This window comes from Sinocyclocheilus anshuiensis, unplaced genomic scaffold (assembly GCF_001515605.1).
Source record: "Sinocyclocheilus anshuiensis isolate Anshui unplaced genomic scaffold, SAMN03320099.WGS_v1.1 scaffold431, whole genome shotgun sequence".
In the NCBI taxonomy this organism is placed as follows: domain Eukaryota; kingdom Metazoa; phylum Chordata; class Actinopteri; order Cypriniformes; family Cyprinidae; genus Sinocyclocheilus; species Sinocyclocheilus anshuiensis.
Window position 1 is genome coordinate 261,748 of NW_015551065.1, and position 17,205 is coordinate 278,952.

The window sequence follows — 17,205 nt, forward strand, 5'->3', positions numbered from 1 at the left end:
CACATTATGTAAACAAAAACTTTTATTTTGGATGTGATTAATCGCGATTAATCGTTTGACAGCACTAATTAATATATATATATATATATATATATATATAATATAACTAAATACAGTTTGAAGCTGAAATATTAAAAAATCAACTTAGGAGCACAAGCAAAAAACGCAAGCATCAATCTCTGCAATTTATAGATTGCAGATAGATTTAAAGTTGTGCATTGTTTTTCCTTCGTAACAAGCATTTTATACAGTGTGGATGCCTAATTTTCCATTGTCTCAAGGTGCTAATTCTCTAAACACTCTCCATTAGTAACCGTCCGACCTGGCCTGCACGTCCACGGCACTTCATTTAAGCAGAGATCAGTGAAGTGCTGAGTGTGACGTGGATGAGAGCGGCAGGCTGAGGCACTCGGGGACATTCACAGAAATCACTGAGCTCTCATTCCTGTCTAAATGTCAGCGAGCTTCCACGGCTTTTGTGTAAACACAGCTGTAGTCATAGATCAGATTCAGAAACATTCTCTCCGTTCCACCAGCCCCCTTTTTCCATCTCCTCTGTCTGCTGTAAGGGTTTCACTCGCTCATTGCTCTTTTTTGCCCATCTCTCCATCACTCTGCCAGTTTTATTTTTGGATGGCTATTTTTATCTTTGCTCTTACATTTACATTTACGTTTAGACATTTAGCAGACACTTTTATCCAAAGCGACTTACAAATGAGGACAATGGAAGCAATCAAAATCAACAAAAGAGCAATGATAAGCAAGTGCTATAACAAGTCTCAGTTAGCTTAATGCAGTACACGTAGCAAGTTTTTTTTTTTAAATCATATAATAAATTAAAAAAAGAAAAAGAAAACCGATAGAATAGAAAAAGAATAGAGCAAGCTAGTGTTAGAGGCCTTTTTTGCTTTTGTTAATCAGAAGTCAGATTGAACAAGGAGTTGTGAAGCATGTTCTGAAAGAAAGGGCCTGATCCCCTCTTAAACCCTGATGTCAATTGTGTTGCTGTCAATTATAGCCTGCTTTAGGGATTAGCTGTTCAGAAGTATAAATGTCATCACTGTTTTAGTGTCATAGTATTAAGATCTTAACAGGCATCTGTCTGTCTGTCTGTCTGTCTGTCAGCATTATATACATATTCTTTCCATACACCAATATAATGCATTTTAACATGATATAACATGAAATTTTGTGATGATTATGCATCTGCAGTAACTTTTAAAAAGTTTTGAATATTTGACATGGTCTTAATTTTTATTTATTTATTAATTTATGGCAAATTTTAAAGTTAAAATGAGTTCAAAATAAGTATGAAAGACATTTATTGTTAAATATTAAATCAGAGAAATTGACCTAAGTAGAACAAAAATTACTGACATTGAATGAATTAATTTTAATGAAAATTTTTGTGTAAATGCTGTTACCACAATATAAAAACACCAAAAGGACTTTGAGGTGCACTTAAAGGGATAATTCACCCAAAAATGAAAATTATGGTTCCGCGTTCGTCAGGCACATGCACAAAGCCGACCTCATACGTCATCTGCCCGGAGCTGCTTCTGTGTACAACTGTTGGCGCAAGCTACATTAAAGTGATTATTACATTTTGAATATGGATATTTTTCTTACAAAAACGCATCGATTCGCTACAGGAGGCCTTTGTTCACCCCCCGGAGCCATGTGAGACACTTTATTTTATGGATGGGCGCTTTTTATTTAACTTCTTTTGGACTGATGCATGCAATACCCGCTGAGTGGCATTAAACAGCTTGAAAGATCAAAGACAATTTTTTATATAACTCTGACTGGATTCGTCTGAAATAAGAAAGTCATATACACCTAGGATGACTTGAGGGTGAATAATTTATGGGCTAATTTTCATTTTTGGGTGAACTAACCCTTTAAGTTCTTCCTTAAGCTAAAGGCCATGTGTGGTGAGGCGACAGTGAAATTTTACATGTACATATACCATTGATAAGATTAATGGCAAATTATTGTTTTCTAGTTTTAATGATGTTCAAATGCTGTTTAATGTTGTCAGTTGTCATCCTAATCCTCATCAAGTCCTTCTGTTTATTAGTAAATACAGTACTTTGTTAAAAGGATAGCATGACTTTAGTTTCACTCATTTAAATTATAAGTAGCTTAAAAAAATCTGGAAAATTTACGATAAAAAAAAATCTGCAGCTGTAGTTGCCAGAACTTAAAAAGAACCATAAAGTATGGTAGCAACATTTTAAGTTTTAAAGATTGAACTTAAACTTACAATAAAAAAATATTTATTTCATTAACTGAAATAAACATTTAATGAAATATATACCAATATATATACAACCACGTTAAAAATACAGGTGGTAATGAGAAAGTCACACAATGAATTGAAGTTCATCACAAGTAGCTAGCTATTCCACAAGCTGAGGTGAATACTAATACTAACGTACAGAAGATACATGCTGTCATGAACCCAAATACAAATACAAAACACCATCACGGTAACACAAATGACATGAAATAATGTAATAAACATTCATCAACATAAAACCCAAATTAACTTATCTGACAAGAAAGAAGCTAAGAAGAGCAGTTATTTAAATGGAAAACCATCAAATGTGAGCTGTCACTCAGGGAATTCTGGAATATCAGTTTATGTTTTTTCACTTTAAACTATAATATGGCTTGTTCTTTTTCACAGCATAAAAACTGTATATTTAATAATATTTTACTGTAAAGTGACATGAAACGTCACCATATATACTAAAGTAGGGGAATATATATTAAAGTAGTAGCATATTTACAGTGTTTTACTGTTAAAATTGCGATCATTTTTAAAGTGTCACTTCATAGTGTATCATACATTGTCTTTTATCCCCCTGCACACACACAGATGGAGACGGAGCCCATATCTCTTGTGAGTGAATCTGTGAGCGAGGCGTCCCATGACGTCTCTGTGCTTCCTAACGGCTCATCCATGACCTCCATCAAAAATGAGGTGCAAAGTGATAAGCTGACCTCAGAGAAGCTGCAGGAGATTGAGGACGAGGAGATCCTGGATAAAATGGTACTTTATTTCTCCTGCTGTTACAGTGCACAGCATAAATGAGTACACCCCCTCTGAAACTTAACAAATTCAGCAATTACTCTTTGCTTAGAAGACATGTTATGATTTTTTAGAGATATAATATTCCAGAGAAGTGTCAGAGCAGTGTACTTAGAGTTATGGAGGACATATTATGTTCTAGAATATTACACTTGGTTGAATTAAATCTAGGTTGTACTAAATTCTGCAATCCTTCATTTAAACAAAAATTGGCTAAGTTTCTTATTTTACAGATATTAATGGCATGTATTTCTGTTTTTATTAAGAATATGTTTAATACATTTCAATTTTGCCATCTTTATATGAATTACATTAGTGATCATTAAGAAAATACTTCTTTTGTATTTAATCAAAGGGGGTGTACTCATTTATGCTGTGCACTGTATATACAAATATCAACAACAACAACAAAAAACGATCAAAGATGTGTTGTGACAAACTGAGGCATTATGCTCATGCAGACAACACAGAACCCAAAAATGAAAACTGTCATCATTTACTCATCCTCAAGTTGTTCCAAACCTATGAGTTTCTTTCTTGGTTCTGTTTTGAAGATTGTTGGTAATCAAAGAGTTGCCGTTAGCCATTGACTTCCACAGTATAGAAAAAAATACTATGGAAGTCAGTAGCTACCATCAACTGTTTGGCTACATACATGCTTCAAAATATCTTTTTTGACAGAATGTTCATTTTTGGATGAACTATCAGTTTAAATTTGGCTCACAACATTCCTTGATCATGTTCCACCCTCTTTACCACCTAATTTTCCTGTTCTTTCTTTTAAAGAAATAAAAAGATAAAATTTTACTCTGTTTTACTTTTAAAATACAAGTTCCTGGTATTATTGTGCATGATTTATTTATTAATTTTTTTAAATGCTTGGCGTTATAGAAGTACAATGAGTTGCTTTATTATTATTATTATTTTCATTATTATTATGGTCTGTTTGGGGTGGGGTTTGTTTGTTTTTACAGCTTGATGATTGCAAAGATTTTGAAGAAAGGAAAATGATCAGGACTGCAATGAGAGAGCTACGAAAGAAAAAGCGAGGTAATTATCTCTACTTTTGTTTTCTTGCACAGCACTCATCTCTCCTTCTGTTCTTTCTTTATTCTCTCTATATACTGAGGGGCGTCAACATACTGGAGAAAGTGTATCAGTTCACAGTGCTAGACAGTCTGTCTTCTTTACTTCCCTTTTGTTGAGTGCTGTTTCTCTCTCTTTGCTCTCAGAGGCTAGGCTGGGATGCACACAGGAGGAAATGGGTAGGGTTTCTGGATTGTGTGTGTTTTTGCCCTACTGACCCTTTGCTAATGCCCAGGGCCTTAGTGAAGTGTCAGTTAGGCTTCGTATGTCTATAGACTTGGTTTGTATTTGAATATACGGTATGTAGTTTTTATGTGCCACGTGTGGTTTGTGTGATACGTGTGATCTGGTCATGTTTTTTTGACCATGCATGAAAGTATATCTATTTGGTGATCATATGGTACTGCTTGATGTGTGTTTGCTTGATCAAATGTACACACAGTGCTATGATCATCTATGGTGTGGTGGTGTGCAATATTGACTATAAATTATATCTCTGTGTTTTCTGGGGTTTTGTCAATAATTAGACACTATTTTGCTAAATCGGTGCTGGAACCTTGACTAGTTTAGACCTGTCATGGACAAGTTTTTCATATTCTGTGCAGTCATTTCCATTTTTACATTATAAAGGCATTTTTTCTAACCATTTTAGATATAAGCATTATGTTTTATGTTGAATTCTCAAATTGAATCAATAAATACAATGGCTGTTACCAATCAAATGAAATCAGTATCAACAAAATCCATTTCTGCACTGCAGAAGTGACACAGCTACGCCAAAGTGACATTTAGATGTATTTACACAGACTGTTAAATGCAGCTCAGAGGTGGAATGAATGCATTTACACAAATGCAGTGTAAATTATTCATAAATATATATATATTTTTATATATATAATATATAAATATATATATAAATTATTCATAAATATATATAGCATTGATAATCATGGTAATATTGTTTTTAAAATGTAACTCACAATATTAGCCATTTGTTTATTGAACTGTTGTAAAAAATCATTATCACATTTGGTATCACATCAATATCACAATTTGCAATCATGCTGATATTCAGGAAAAACAACAACGTGTCAGCTGGCACATTGTTTAAACAACAATTGTGATATTGTGATAGATGGTAAATATTGCACAACCCTACTATGGTGTTAATCTTAAGATGTTAACACTTTCACACAAGTGCTTTAAACATGATAGCGATAGAGTCTGAAGTGTGTGATTTCTGTGTCACTAGAGTTGCAAAATAAGGTTTTCAAACAAGTTTGTTGGACACACCTTAGTCAGATAGTCTCGGCTATGTTGATCATTGCAAAAGTACTAATATGGTCACACGTTTTGTGCATCCCTGATCCATTCTCCATCTTAACCCTAACTTCTCTTCCTGACGCTGATCATTTTGCTTGTGTCCTCAGACCAGAGAGAGAAGGAACGAGATCTGCGTCTGCAGGAGCTCAGACAGCAGCGGGAGGAGAGATCTCAGAAAGCCCGGGTGGGTGCAGACACCAGTGAAGTCGTGATGAAGAAGATCGAGCGCTCTGCAGACGGATCCACTATCAGTCACGCCACCAATCGTGTTTCCCATTCAGGTAGCACAGCAGTAATGTAGTGAACTCTACTTGGCTGGATTTTTTTTCCTCAGTAGTCCACTTAAAATTTAAGGTTTATATTCAAGATTTTGCAACAAAAACAAATAGTTTTGTTTTACAAGACCTTGGGAATTAATTAATGTTTAGGTATTTCATATCAGCAGACTCCTTTTTACATTTTAAGAGCCCTCCAAGAAAAGACTCACTAGTAAAACTCTCCTGTAAAATAATGACGTATTTGTGTACCTTTAAAATTGCATTCAGGTCCGTTTTGACCTGTAAATATGGTGCATGTATCTTAAAAAATCTGTAATTTTTGGTACAGGAATAAAACTTTGGAAATGGGTTAAGACATTTCCAAGACCGTTACATTGTAGTACATTGTATAACTTTTTATATGTTGGTTAGATTTGTCTCAAAAATACTTTTGTAAAATATATTTAGTCTCTTTTCCATGTATCTCACACACTTTTAGGACTGATTTGTGTTGGTAAATGCAAACAAATACTTCAAAAGTATGTAATTAAATCCATTGATTTTATTTAACTTAATACTGACTTAATACTGGTCATTTTTAGATTAAATGTTCTTATATGGTCACACTTTATTTTTAGGTCCAATTCTCACTAACTATTAACTATGACTTTTGCCTCAATAAAATCCAAATTTGCTGCCTATTAATAGTTAGTAAGGTAGTTGGGGTAGGATTCTAGATTATGGTCATGCAGAATAGGGCATTAATATGTGCTTTGTAAGTACTAATAAACGGACAATGTGGTAGTAATATGCATGCTAATAAACAGCTAGTATTGTTCCCTAAACTAAATTGTTACCTCTTATAAATTTCATGTAAGGATGTATTCAACTAAAATTTGTCATAACGAACAAAAATATATATTTTCTTTCATTCATCACAGTGGGTTTTCTGTAGTTTATGTAAAAATTGAAATTTCGAATAATCTCTTCATTCAATAAAAATGGGAAAATATTGTAGTTATAGTAAAATACTTCTCTCTTATGATTGGCTGTCCATTTTAAAATGAGTAACAACACTTACAGCTGGGGAGGTCCAGTTTTTTAATGCTGCCTGATCCTTCAACAAGAGCCTCTTGTTCTGTGTGTAATTTGATTGTGACACTGTCATTGCTTGTGTGTGCAGATGATAATGGCAGGACGTCCCGCAGCACTATCATGGAATCCAGCTATGTTCAAAAGACAGACAGTAAGTTTATTCTGTTTGTGCTCAGTATTCAGTCTTACTTTCTACCAGCACCCATGTCAAACCCACTTTTCTCTTATTATCTCACCAGCAGGCACAGTGCAAACAAAATCTTACAGTTACTCCAGCACCACGTCCACTAGGAAGGTTGGCAGGTGAGTGCTTTAAAGTCAACATGAACCCTTTTTTGGTCCTGGCCTTATTTTATACACCGTAGTTCATTTTAAAATAATTCCCAAATAACTATTCACGCCTTATATAACACAGTAATGCCAGTTAATATAATACCAACATAAAATGAAATCGCATCCTACTGTACATACACTACTGTTCAAAAGTTTGAGGTCAATAAGATTTTTTTCTTTAAAAGAAATTAATAATTTTATTCAGCAACAATGCATTAAATTGATCAGAAGTGACAGTAAAGATTGTTATAATGTCACAAAATATTTATATTTCAAATAAATGCTGGAGAAAATTAGATCCTGAATGAAAAATGAAACTTCAATAATCATTTGCTCACACTCAAGTTGTTCCTAAGCATTTTGGACTTTCTTTGTTTCATAAAACACAGTTATTGAGCATGTGCTTACAATTAAAAGTGAATTTGTAATTTAACAGTTCAAAATCATTCAACAGTCCTCAACTTGAAATATGCACACAATGTAAATGTACTGTATCACAGTTTCCACAAAAATATGAGGCAGCACACTGACTACAAATCTTCAGATTTTAAACAGATTTAGTAAAGGTGCTGTTTGTATTTTTTTGGACTGTACTAAAACATAAAAATGCAAAATGTTACTTAGGAAACATGCAAGTTCACATATTGTTTCTCTGAAAAACTTAGCTAAAGCCAGTTATTCTACATTGAAATGTGTGTTCTGTGTCAGAATGTCTGTTTTTTTGTTTTGGTCTGTGATTTCACACACTGCCAATTTAGCCAACCAGGGTTGCCAGTTGTCTATGTGCTGAGTCATGTGTCTGCAGGCCAGCAAACGAACTGGGTCAGAGACTGCAGATTCTACCCGACCTAAAAATAGTAAATTATATTAAAACTCAGATAAATCAACTCATCACCTTATAGTGCAAGGCTTGTTTTCTTCCATTCTGTTCCTGTTGTGTGTCCCCAATCTGGCAACCCGCGTGAGTGTCGAGTCTGAGGACGTTTAAGGTCTTTCGTCATAGTTGGGTGATTTATTCTGTAATGTATTCTTTCTTATATACTTTTCCTCTCTGTTTCTTTCAGCGTTTTTGACCGTGAGGACAACACATCTCGTAGCTCCAGCAGAACATCAGCTCTTGAGCACAGACAGGCAGAGAGATCGGAGCTGATGAGGGCTCAGACGTTACCCAAAACATCTGCAGCACAGGCACGAAAAGCCATGATCGAGAAACTCGAGAACACTGGAGGCTCTGGAGGGTGAGCCTGTGGTTTTCACACACTTTCAGGCTCATTTAGCTCACAGAAATACCACCTGTTCAACAGCATTTCTCTTTCTGACTGTAGCAACTCAGCCATTACTCAAGTAAACAAGGTGCAGCGCTCCACAAGCTTTGGTGTCCCCAATGCGAACTCCATCAAACAGATGCTGCTGGACTGGTGCAGATCGAAGACCCATTCCTATGAGGTAACTGGAGAAAATCTGATCCTGAATGAAAAATGAAACCTCAATCATCATTTGCTCACCCTCAAGTTGTTCCAAAGCATTTTGGACTTTCTTTCTTTCATAAAACACAGTTATTTAGCATGTGCTTACAATTAATAGTGAATGAGATATAGGGCTATCAAGCTCCAAAAATGACAAAGCACCACAAAACTGCCCTAAAAACAGTCCTCAAACTTGAAATATAGTTCATTGGTGTGCTGTAGAAAGTACTAAAGTAGCTTCATATGAGGAACAGACTGAAATAGAAGTCATTATTCACTCATTCTTTAAGATGGGCTGCATTTGTTTAATTACACTACCATTCAATGCCTGGGGTCAGTAAGTTATTTATAAGGAAATTAATACTTTTTTTTGGCAAGGATGCGTTAGATTGATCAAAAGTGTTAGTAAACACATTTATAACGTTACAAAACATTTCTATTTAAAATAAATGCCGCTCTTTTTAACTTTTTATTTATCAAAGAATCGTGAAAAACTAAATCTATCATGGTTTCCACAAAAATATGAAGCAGCACAACTGTTTTATAACGTTACAAAACATTTCTATTTAAAATAAATGCCGCTCTTTTTAACTTTTTATTTATCAAAGAATCGTGAAAAATTTAATCTATAATGGTTTCCACAAAAATATGAAGCAGCACAACTGTTTTCAACCTTGATAATAATCAGAAAGGTTTCTTGAGCAGCAAATCAGCATATTAGAATGATTTCTGAAGGATCATGTGCCACTGAAGACTGGAGTAATGATGCTGAAAATTAAGCTTTGCATCGCAGGAATACATTTCATTTTAAAATATATTCAAATAGAAATCAGTTATTTTGAATTGTAATAATATTTCATAATATTACGGTTTTTACTGTATTTCTGATCAAATAAATGCAGCCTTGGTGAGCAGAAGAGAAGTTTTTTCCAAAATCATTTAAAAATCTTACTGACCCCAAATGGTTGAACGGTAGTGTATGTTCTTATTGGCAATCGTTGCTCTCTGTCTTCATGTTGATTCTCTCTCCTCCATTTCATGAAGAATGTGGATATCCAGAACTTCTCCTCCAGCTGGAGTAATGGCATGGCGTTCTGTGCTCTGGTGCATAACTTCTTTCCAGAGGCCTTCGATTACTCCAGCCTCAGTCCCGCAAACCGCAGGCAGAACTTTGAGGTGGCCTTCAGCACGGCAGAGTGAGTCCAGAGTCGCATATATCACATTATCAAACACATACAAAAAAATAGGGATGTAACGATTCAGTCAACTCGCAATTCGATTTATGATTTTGCTTTCTCGATTCGATTCGATTCGATTCACGATTTTTTTTTACAAAATGAGATTTAAGACAAATTATAAATTAAATGTGTCCTTTTATTATTGCTTGGACAAAATGCTGCACGTTTCTTTGTGAAATTGAAATATAACAGTATAATAATATACTAATATAGCACTTGCATATTATTGCTCTTTTGTTGGTTTTGATTGCTTCTATTGTCCTCATTTGTAAGTTGCTTTGGATAAAAGTGTCTGCTAAATAAAAACATTTAAATATAATGTAAATGTAAATAACAAAACTAAATTGAAATTTTAAAACAAGCCCCAAATCAAATAAATAAGTAACACTATTAAAAGAAATCTCTTCATATAAACAAAATAAGGCTTCGTCTGTGCTCTTTCCATTTAAAATTAGAGGCAACCACTGCATTTTAATCATGATCCAAACAAAGATGCTGCAAATATGCAACATGAGCAGTTTTTAACTCTAAATTACATAGTATAATTTCGAAATTTGAAGCAAAAACAGAATGGTTTGACTTCAGTTTTGTGAAACTATGCATAAAAATATCTGCATGAAACAGAAACAGAGGATGAGCTGAATGAGAAGCAGATTCACTCTCTGCCAGCAGGTGGCGCTTAAAGCATTTCCTTGGTTTCTGCTGTAAACAAAGCAGCGCTGCACTTATGAACTTTAATATGCATTATACAGAAGCAAGATGAAAATAAAAAATACAATCTAAACTTGTCTAAAGACAGTACGTTCCCCTCAGACATACATTCATATAAACTCCTACCCCTAATTGAATCGCGATTTGTTTAGCATCTCAACCGATTTGAATTGTCACATATTTGAATAGATTTTCAACCGACTCGCGGTTAATCGTTACATCTCTACAAAAGAATTAAGAACCAATAAAATGACAGACAGAAATGCAATTCAAATTTGACTTTCTGCACTACGGGGCGAATTCACTAAACAGTTGCTTTTGACGTCGAGCTCAACCAGTTGTGTGTTCGTATAGCATGTTCATCAGTGCATTCTTACATTAACATGTTGCATTTAATGTCACAATTTATGTAAGAATGTTATTCTTTAGTGACAAAACACACACAGTCTCTTCTGTGCGAATAACGTGTTTTAGAAACATCGGCCTCATGCAGTTAATGTGTTGCTGTTACCGCAGATGGAAAGCTGGCAGCAAACAGTTGTTTGTGTACAAGTGTTTGTGCACATTGTTTTAATTCCGTTATAACCAGGCAAATATCCAGACGTGTCATGCGCACTTTCTGCATCTTGAGCTGATCAAGTGCCTGGATATCACAGCGGTGGAGCGAGGCTGTACAATCTCAGTAAACAATGCCAGATTGAGGTGGTCTGCTGCATCCGCTACAGCCTACTGCTCAGAACCGTCTTGAGATATGCCTTGCAAATTGTGTTCAGCTCTTATTTTTGTAGGCTTTTTTGTGGCATTACCTATTTTGAATGATTTATTTTTTGAATCCGATTTTGAAACCATGCAGAGAGCGTGTGCAAATAAATTATGCTATCAGCAGGCGCAACTGATTCTTAGTGAATTCCCCCATGTTTGTAGTATTGTCAAACTCCAAATAACACACTTAGGCAAACACTCAGTGTCAGTTTGTTCTAGTAACCTGCCTTCATATACATAGTTTGGGGTCTGTAGGATTTAAAAAAATTTTTTTTTGAAAGATGTCACTTCTGCTCACCAAGGCTGCATTTATTTGATCAAAAATACAGTATAAACAATAATATTGTGAAATATTATTACCATTAGAGTAGGGCTGGACGATATGGCCAAAATTTATATCACGATATATTTCTTAATTTCAGTCGATACGATATAATTCCGATATCGATATGACCACTATTTATCTGAAATAGAAATCTTTTGTAACATTATAAATGCCTTTATCATCACTTTTGATAAATTTTAAGCATCCTTGCTAAATAAAAGTATTAATTTCTATCATTTATTTCCCCAAAAAATTATAAAAATTATACTGAATGGAATAGTGTATAATGTTACAAAAGCTTTTTATTTCAGATAAATGCTGATCTTTGGATCTTTCTATTCATCAAAGAACCCTGAAAAAAAAATTTACTCAACTGTTTTAAATATTGATAATCAGCACACCCGCGCCGTGTTATGATTTTGAAACGTGCAGTGCTCATGTTTATTCAACGAAGTCAAACGGCACAAATAAATCAATGTATGGGAAACTGGTAATGTATATCGAAATATCGGAAATGTGTTTAAAAATCATATCACCGTTATTGAAAAAAATTATATCGCGATACATATTGATATTGAATTATTGTCCAGCCCTACATTAGAGTAACAGTTTTTATGTGAATACATTTAAAAATGTAATTTATTCCTGTGATCAAAGCTGAAATTTCAGCATCATTACTCCATCATTACAGTCTTTAGTGTCACATGATCCTTCAGAAATCATTCTAATATGCTGATTTGCTGCTTAAAAATCATTTCTGATTATCAATGTTAATGTTTTTGTGGAAATCGTGATGCATTTTTTTTTCAGGATTCTTTGATAAATAGAACGTTTAAAAGAACAGCATTTATTTGAAATAGAATCATTTATAACATTAGAAATATCTTTACTGTCTTTTTTGATTAATTTAATGCATCCTTGCTGAGTAACTAAAAAGTAAATGTTTTTGTAAATGTTTTGCTTTGTTTCTGAGCCTGTTTTAATACAACCAAAATGTTTAACAAGTTCTTCTGATCTGCATCTCCAGTCCTCTCAGATTAATCACCTTTTAATAGCTGTCATTTCCTTGAGTTCGTTCCACTTAAATAAATAAACCTTAATTACTAGCTTTTTAAATTATGATTTAAATTTGCTTATTTCCTTTTTCGTTTCCCAGTTAACCTAACATTCATGCATTTCTAAATGAGAAACATCCAGCTGAACGCTCACGAGTTTCCCCAGAATAGTGTCTGCTAACAGAAGAGCATTACTCAAAGTCAGTATTGTTCTCTGACCTGAGAATAGGCCTTAACCTGCTTCCCCTTTGGTCAGTCTGTGTCCAGGTAATTCTAGCTGACACTTTCTCATTTCATTTTCCTCCACCTGACTGTGAGCACTGGTTTATCTCCCTACCCCAACTGTCATCATTAAAGGCACCATCTGTAATTGCTGTTGTGGCCTGAAGGTGAATTCATATTCAGTTATTTAAGCCTCTGTACTGTTGTTTGCTAGTCCTGCAGCATTCAGTGATCTCTGGCAGATCACGAGCTCTGCTGTCATCATTTCCAATGGTAGTTGCCACATTGCGTCACTTTTCAATTATTTAAGGTCCTTGCACACTGAGTCCGAAATTTTCATATGCGTTTTTTAGTTTTTAGTTTTTTCGTATTCGTCATCCTTTCCTATCAAAATGCTTGCTACTGATGCGAAAACGCAGAAAATCTAACATGATCTGAATTTTTTTTATGATGGACGAAAGTTTCGGAGGCAGTGTGTAAACGTGATTGACACAACGTGAGGTCGTATTTATTTTTTAACTTGCGAAAATTTCAGACGAGAATTTCGGACTCAGCTCTCAGAATTTCAACTCTCATTGAAAACTAATGAATTTGCTTCATGGAATGTTGTTGTCTAAACTAAGTAGAGCTGGGTGATATGGCCCAAAAAAATTATGATAAAATGTATCATATCAGTCGATATTGATAATTATCACTCTAAATGTTAAAATCTTTTAAGTTTGTTTTAAGTTTAAAGGCAGATTACTTCCCATGAGTGAAAGTTGTAGAAACCAGACAGTTAATTGTGGTTTTAAACTTTTTTTTTTTTTGTCAGAACTTGATAAACACTTGCTAAACAGGTGAACATTTCACAAATCTGTACAATATTCAAAAATATTCAATATTCAAAAAATGAAATGTGTTTATGTGGTTTAAGGTTAAAAAAACACATTATTTTCCACATACTGTACATTGTTTCACCATGGTGCAGTTAGTGTTACTACAGTGAAACCATGGTATATGCATGTAAAAGCCATTTGAGCAAAGCCGATAATTGGTCCATGTGGCGCCGTTAATGCTGTTTTGTTCCATTTTTGGTGCATAAATATATCAAACATTTAGCGATCATGTTTTGTCATTTTATAGAGAACAAAATATCTTTTGATAATTATTGTTATCGTTTTATTGCCCAGCCCTAGTCTGAAGTAAGACAGTAAGCCAAAATTGAGATAACAGTATTTCAATTAAGTGATTTTGTTTGGTTGTAAACATTAGCATCTCTCTATATGTATTAAATCATTACATTCTGTGACAGCTTCAACCTCTCATACTCTGACTTTTGACTGGAAAAAGTCAAATGAGAATGGTGTCAAACTGCTCCCCTTCCGATGTTTAGAGTTGTGGGCAATAGTAGTTGGAAAAGGATGCAAAAAATCACACTTTCAGATAGAAATGATAAACCACTAAAGCACCTTTAGTGATATACCAATGGACTACATTGAGATTCAGAAAATCAGATCTCACCGACTGTTTATGGTGAATAGTGGAACTCCTTATTTAAAAAATAAGGCTTTGTTTAAAGTTTTTAATTTGTTTTAAAATTTGAAATCTGCTGTTCACTCAGTTCCTGGTGGAACTTTACAAGCATTAACAGATGTGTGCCTTTAAAGAGGTCACTCTCCACCGCTCCAGCATGATCCCATCACTGAGCTTCTACAGGCTGTTTTACAGTCAGACAAACAGTGTTTGTCTGGAGACGAAGGGTTACATGTTTAGTCATCACTTTTTGCATTGCTGTTATTGTCTTCGTACTGTATGTTGTTGTTCACGGTCACATTTGCATAATGAGATCACAGAATGGATGCATTGTTGCTCTTTTTGATGTTGCTTGTCTTTGCACATATATTTGTTATGAATGTGAGGCATGAAAACATAGTTACATATGCTGTCATCACAGAGTTTAATGTTGGCTTTTTGATTTTGTCTTGTGTCTCATTTCTCTCTCCTCACTGGCTTTGTATATCCCACTTGTTTCTGTCCTTTTTCTATCTTCTTCCCTTCCTCTGTCCCCCACCTCGACGTGAGAGTAGGAAGCTGGCAGACTGTCCTCAGCTTTTGGATGTGGAGGATATGGTGCGGATGCGGGAGCCGGACTGGAAGTGCGTGTACACGTACCTCCAGGAGTTCTACAGGGGATTGGTGCAGAAGGGCTTGGTCAAAACCAAAAACTCCTCCTAGGGTCAAAACGGTGAGAGCCAGATCAGATCTTTGAGGAGAAACTCAGTTCAGTCAATCTTGGGACTGGCAATAATGAAACAAGATGGAGCAAACTAACCGTTAAAACATTTCCTTCTAATATTCAATGAAAAAATAGATAGTAAAATAAAAAGAAATCAAAGTAGTAGTAATGATCAAGAAGAGACTGACAATTAGAGAATAAGGAGGGATTTTTCATTTTAAAATTGATTTGGTTTTAATTGTTTGGAGAAATAGATTTTTATTGCTGAATTAAAATGAACACATATGAATAAAATAGACACATTAATTCAGTAATACCACATATAGTGACCCCCAAAAAGTATTACTACAAACACTAAAAATATATGAATATCACTGCGTTAGATATTAAAATATCAAACAAGTGGCATTATGTTAAAGGTGCACTATAGGGCTGCACAATCTTGGGTAAAACTGACAGTGCAATATTTTGTTTTTCTGTGATTTGATTTTGCAATATGAAAAAAATTGAGGAATTTTCACCAGATAAAATAGCTATATTTGGAAAGAATTAATAATTATTTTAGAATGATGGGGTGATTTTGTTGGTAAGCGTATCTGCATAAGGCTTTTTTTACTCTAAAGACTTTATTTTATTGTATTTTATTTGTATTTTTATTTTTTTGGAGTGTGGACCATACTTTTACGGCTGTGCAGGTTTGGTAAAAATGAAAATAATTGGGTTTATTCTTCAGAAGTACTGACTGAAACCACTTTCTGTAACTATAAAGTGAACAGAGTTATAAAAAAAATCTGCTTAAAGGCCTTTCCACACTGAGCGCAATTCGAAAAAGCGAGGCGAATCGCAGACGAACGGTGCTTTCACACCTTCTGCTAATTCACGCCTGTACGCTAGGTGGCGCTGACCAACAATGCATTTTTCCTCAGATATGTATCTCGTATATGGATTTAACATCTAAATTAAGATAAACAAAGTTTGTCTCTACACCAGAAACACAAACTATACATAATACTTACAAGAATAGGCTACATCCTAAAATATAATAAGTACAATTAGCATCAAGGTACACTTGAAAATGTATTTGCTTACCCACTTTAAACCATCATCGAGTGCTTATAATAGCTTCCGATTGTGATTTATAGTTGATTTTGATTCTATAATAAGCAGATACATGCACTCTTTGTATGTTTAATAACGCTACACTGCTAATATTTGTCATAAACATCCTTTATTGCTATAAAAAATACCATAAGCTGCATACAAAACACATACAGAAAATATATCGTCATAATCATGTCTATCTGCTTTCATATTTCATGTGTAGAAAAATGTTTCACTCTATTTTTTTATATGGAAGATCTAGACTAGAGAGTCAACGCGTTCTGACTCATAACACTCGCGCACGTGGAAGAAAACGGACGGTGCTCTCCAGATCACGATTCAGTGGAGAATTATTAGAAATGTTATTCTGTATAAAGAATATGTGAGAATAAATCTGTTCTCAAATACCAATGATAACAAGAACTCAGCATCCACTCTCTTATCCAGGATACTCTTCTTCGGTGTTTGTTTTCACTGGTTTTCCAAATAGCGCCACCACTCTAACCTTTTTGTGCAACAGCAGCTGCTCCGGTCACGTGATCCTAGCTCAAATCTTATTGGATGGCCCGTGTTTTTGCTTTGCGAAACTGAAAAGGTTCGTCGGACTGGTGCGAAAAAAAACATTCGCATTTTCGGTCCGCGAATGTTCGTGGTCTATGTGGAAGCCTCCGTAGAAATGTATTGTTTTATTCCAGCGCGTCATCGCGTCCGATATTCGTTTCGCTTTTTTGCGCTCAGTGTGGAAAGGCCAGTTTTCCTAAGTTTTCCTTTTTGACTCTTTCAGTATGACTATAAAATTTTAAAAAATAAATAAGTTTTTTATATTTATATTTAACATAATAAATATATTGCAATAATAATATTGTACAGTAAAAATTTATTTATAGTACACTGTAAAATTGCAATACTAATATTT

The 17,205-nt window shown here is 34.5% G+C and overlaps 1 protein-coding gene across 1 annotated transcript in view; it reads left to right on the forward strand.

Annotated features, from left to right (window-relative positions):
* LOC107662053 (smoothelin-like) overlaps nt 1-17,205 on the forward strand; it is an 84,989-nt gene that overhangs the window by 62,888 nt on the left and 4,896 nt on the right. The window contains exons 12-20 of the mRNA XM_016451914.1: nt 2,885-3,058; nt 4,072-4,147; nt 4,330-4,362; nt 5,614-5,787; nt 6,947-7,009; nt 7,098-7,161; nt 8,256-8,429; nt 8,517-8,637; nt 9,702-9,853. Coding sequence (XP_016307400.1) covers nt 2,885-3,058; nt 4,072-4,147; nt 4,330-4,362; nt 5,614-5,787; nt 6,947-7,009; nt 7,098-7,161; nt 8,256-8,429; nt 8,517-8,637; nt 9,702-9,853 — 1,031 coding nt within the window. The remainder of the gene's footprint in view (nt 1-2,884; nt 3,059-4,071; nt 4,148-4,329; nt 4,363-5,613; nt 5,788-6,946; nt 7,010-7,097; nt 7,162-8,255; nt 8,430-8,516; nt 8,638-9,701; nt 9,854-17,205) is intronic.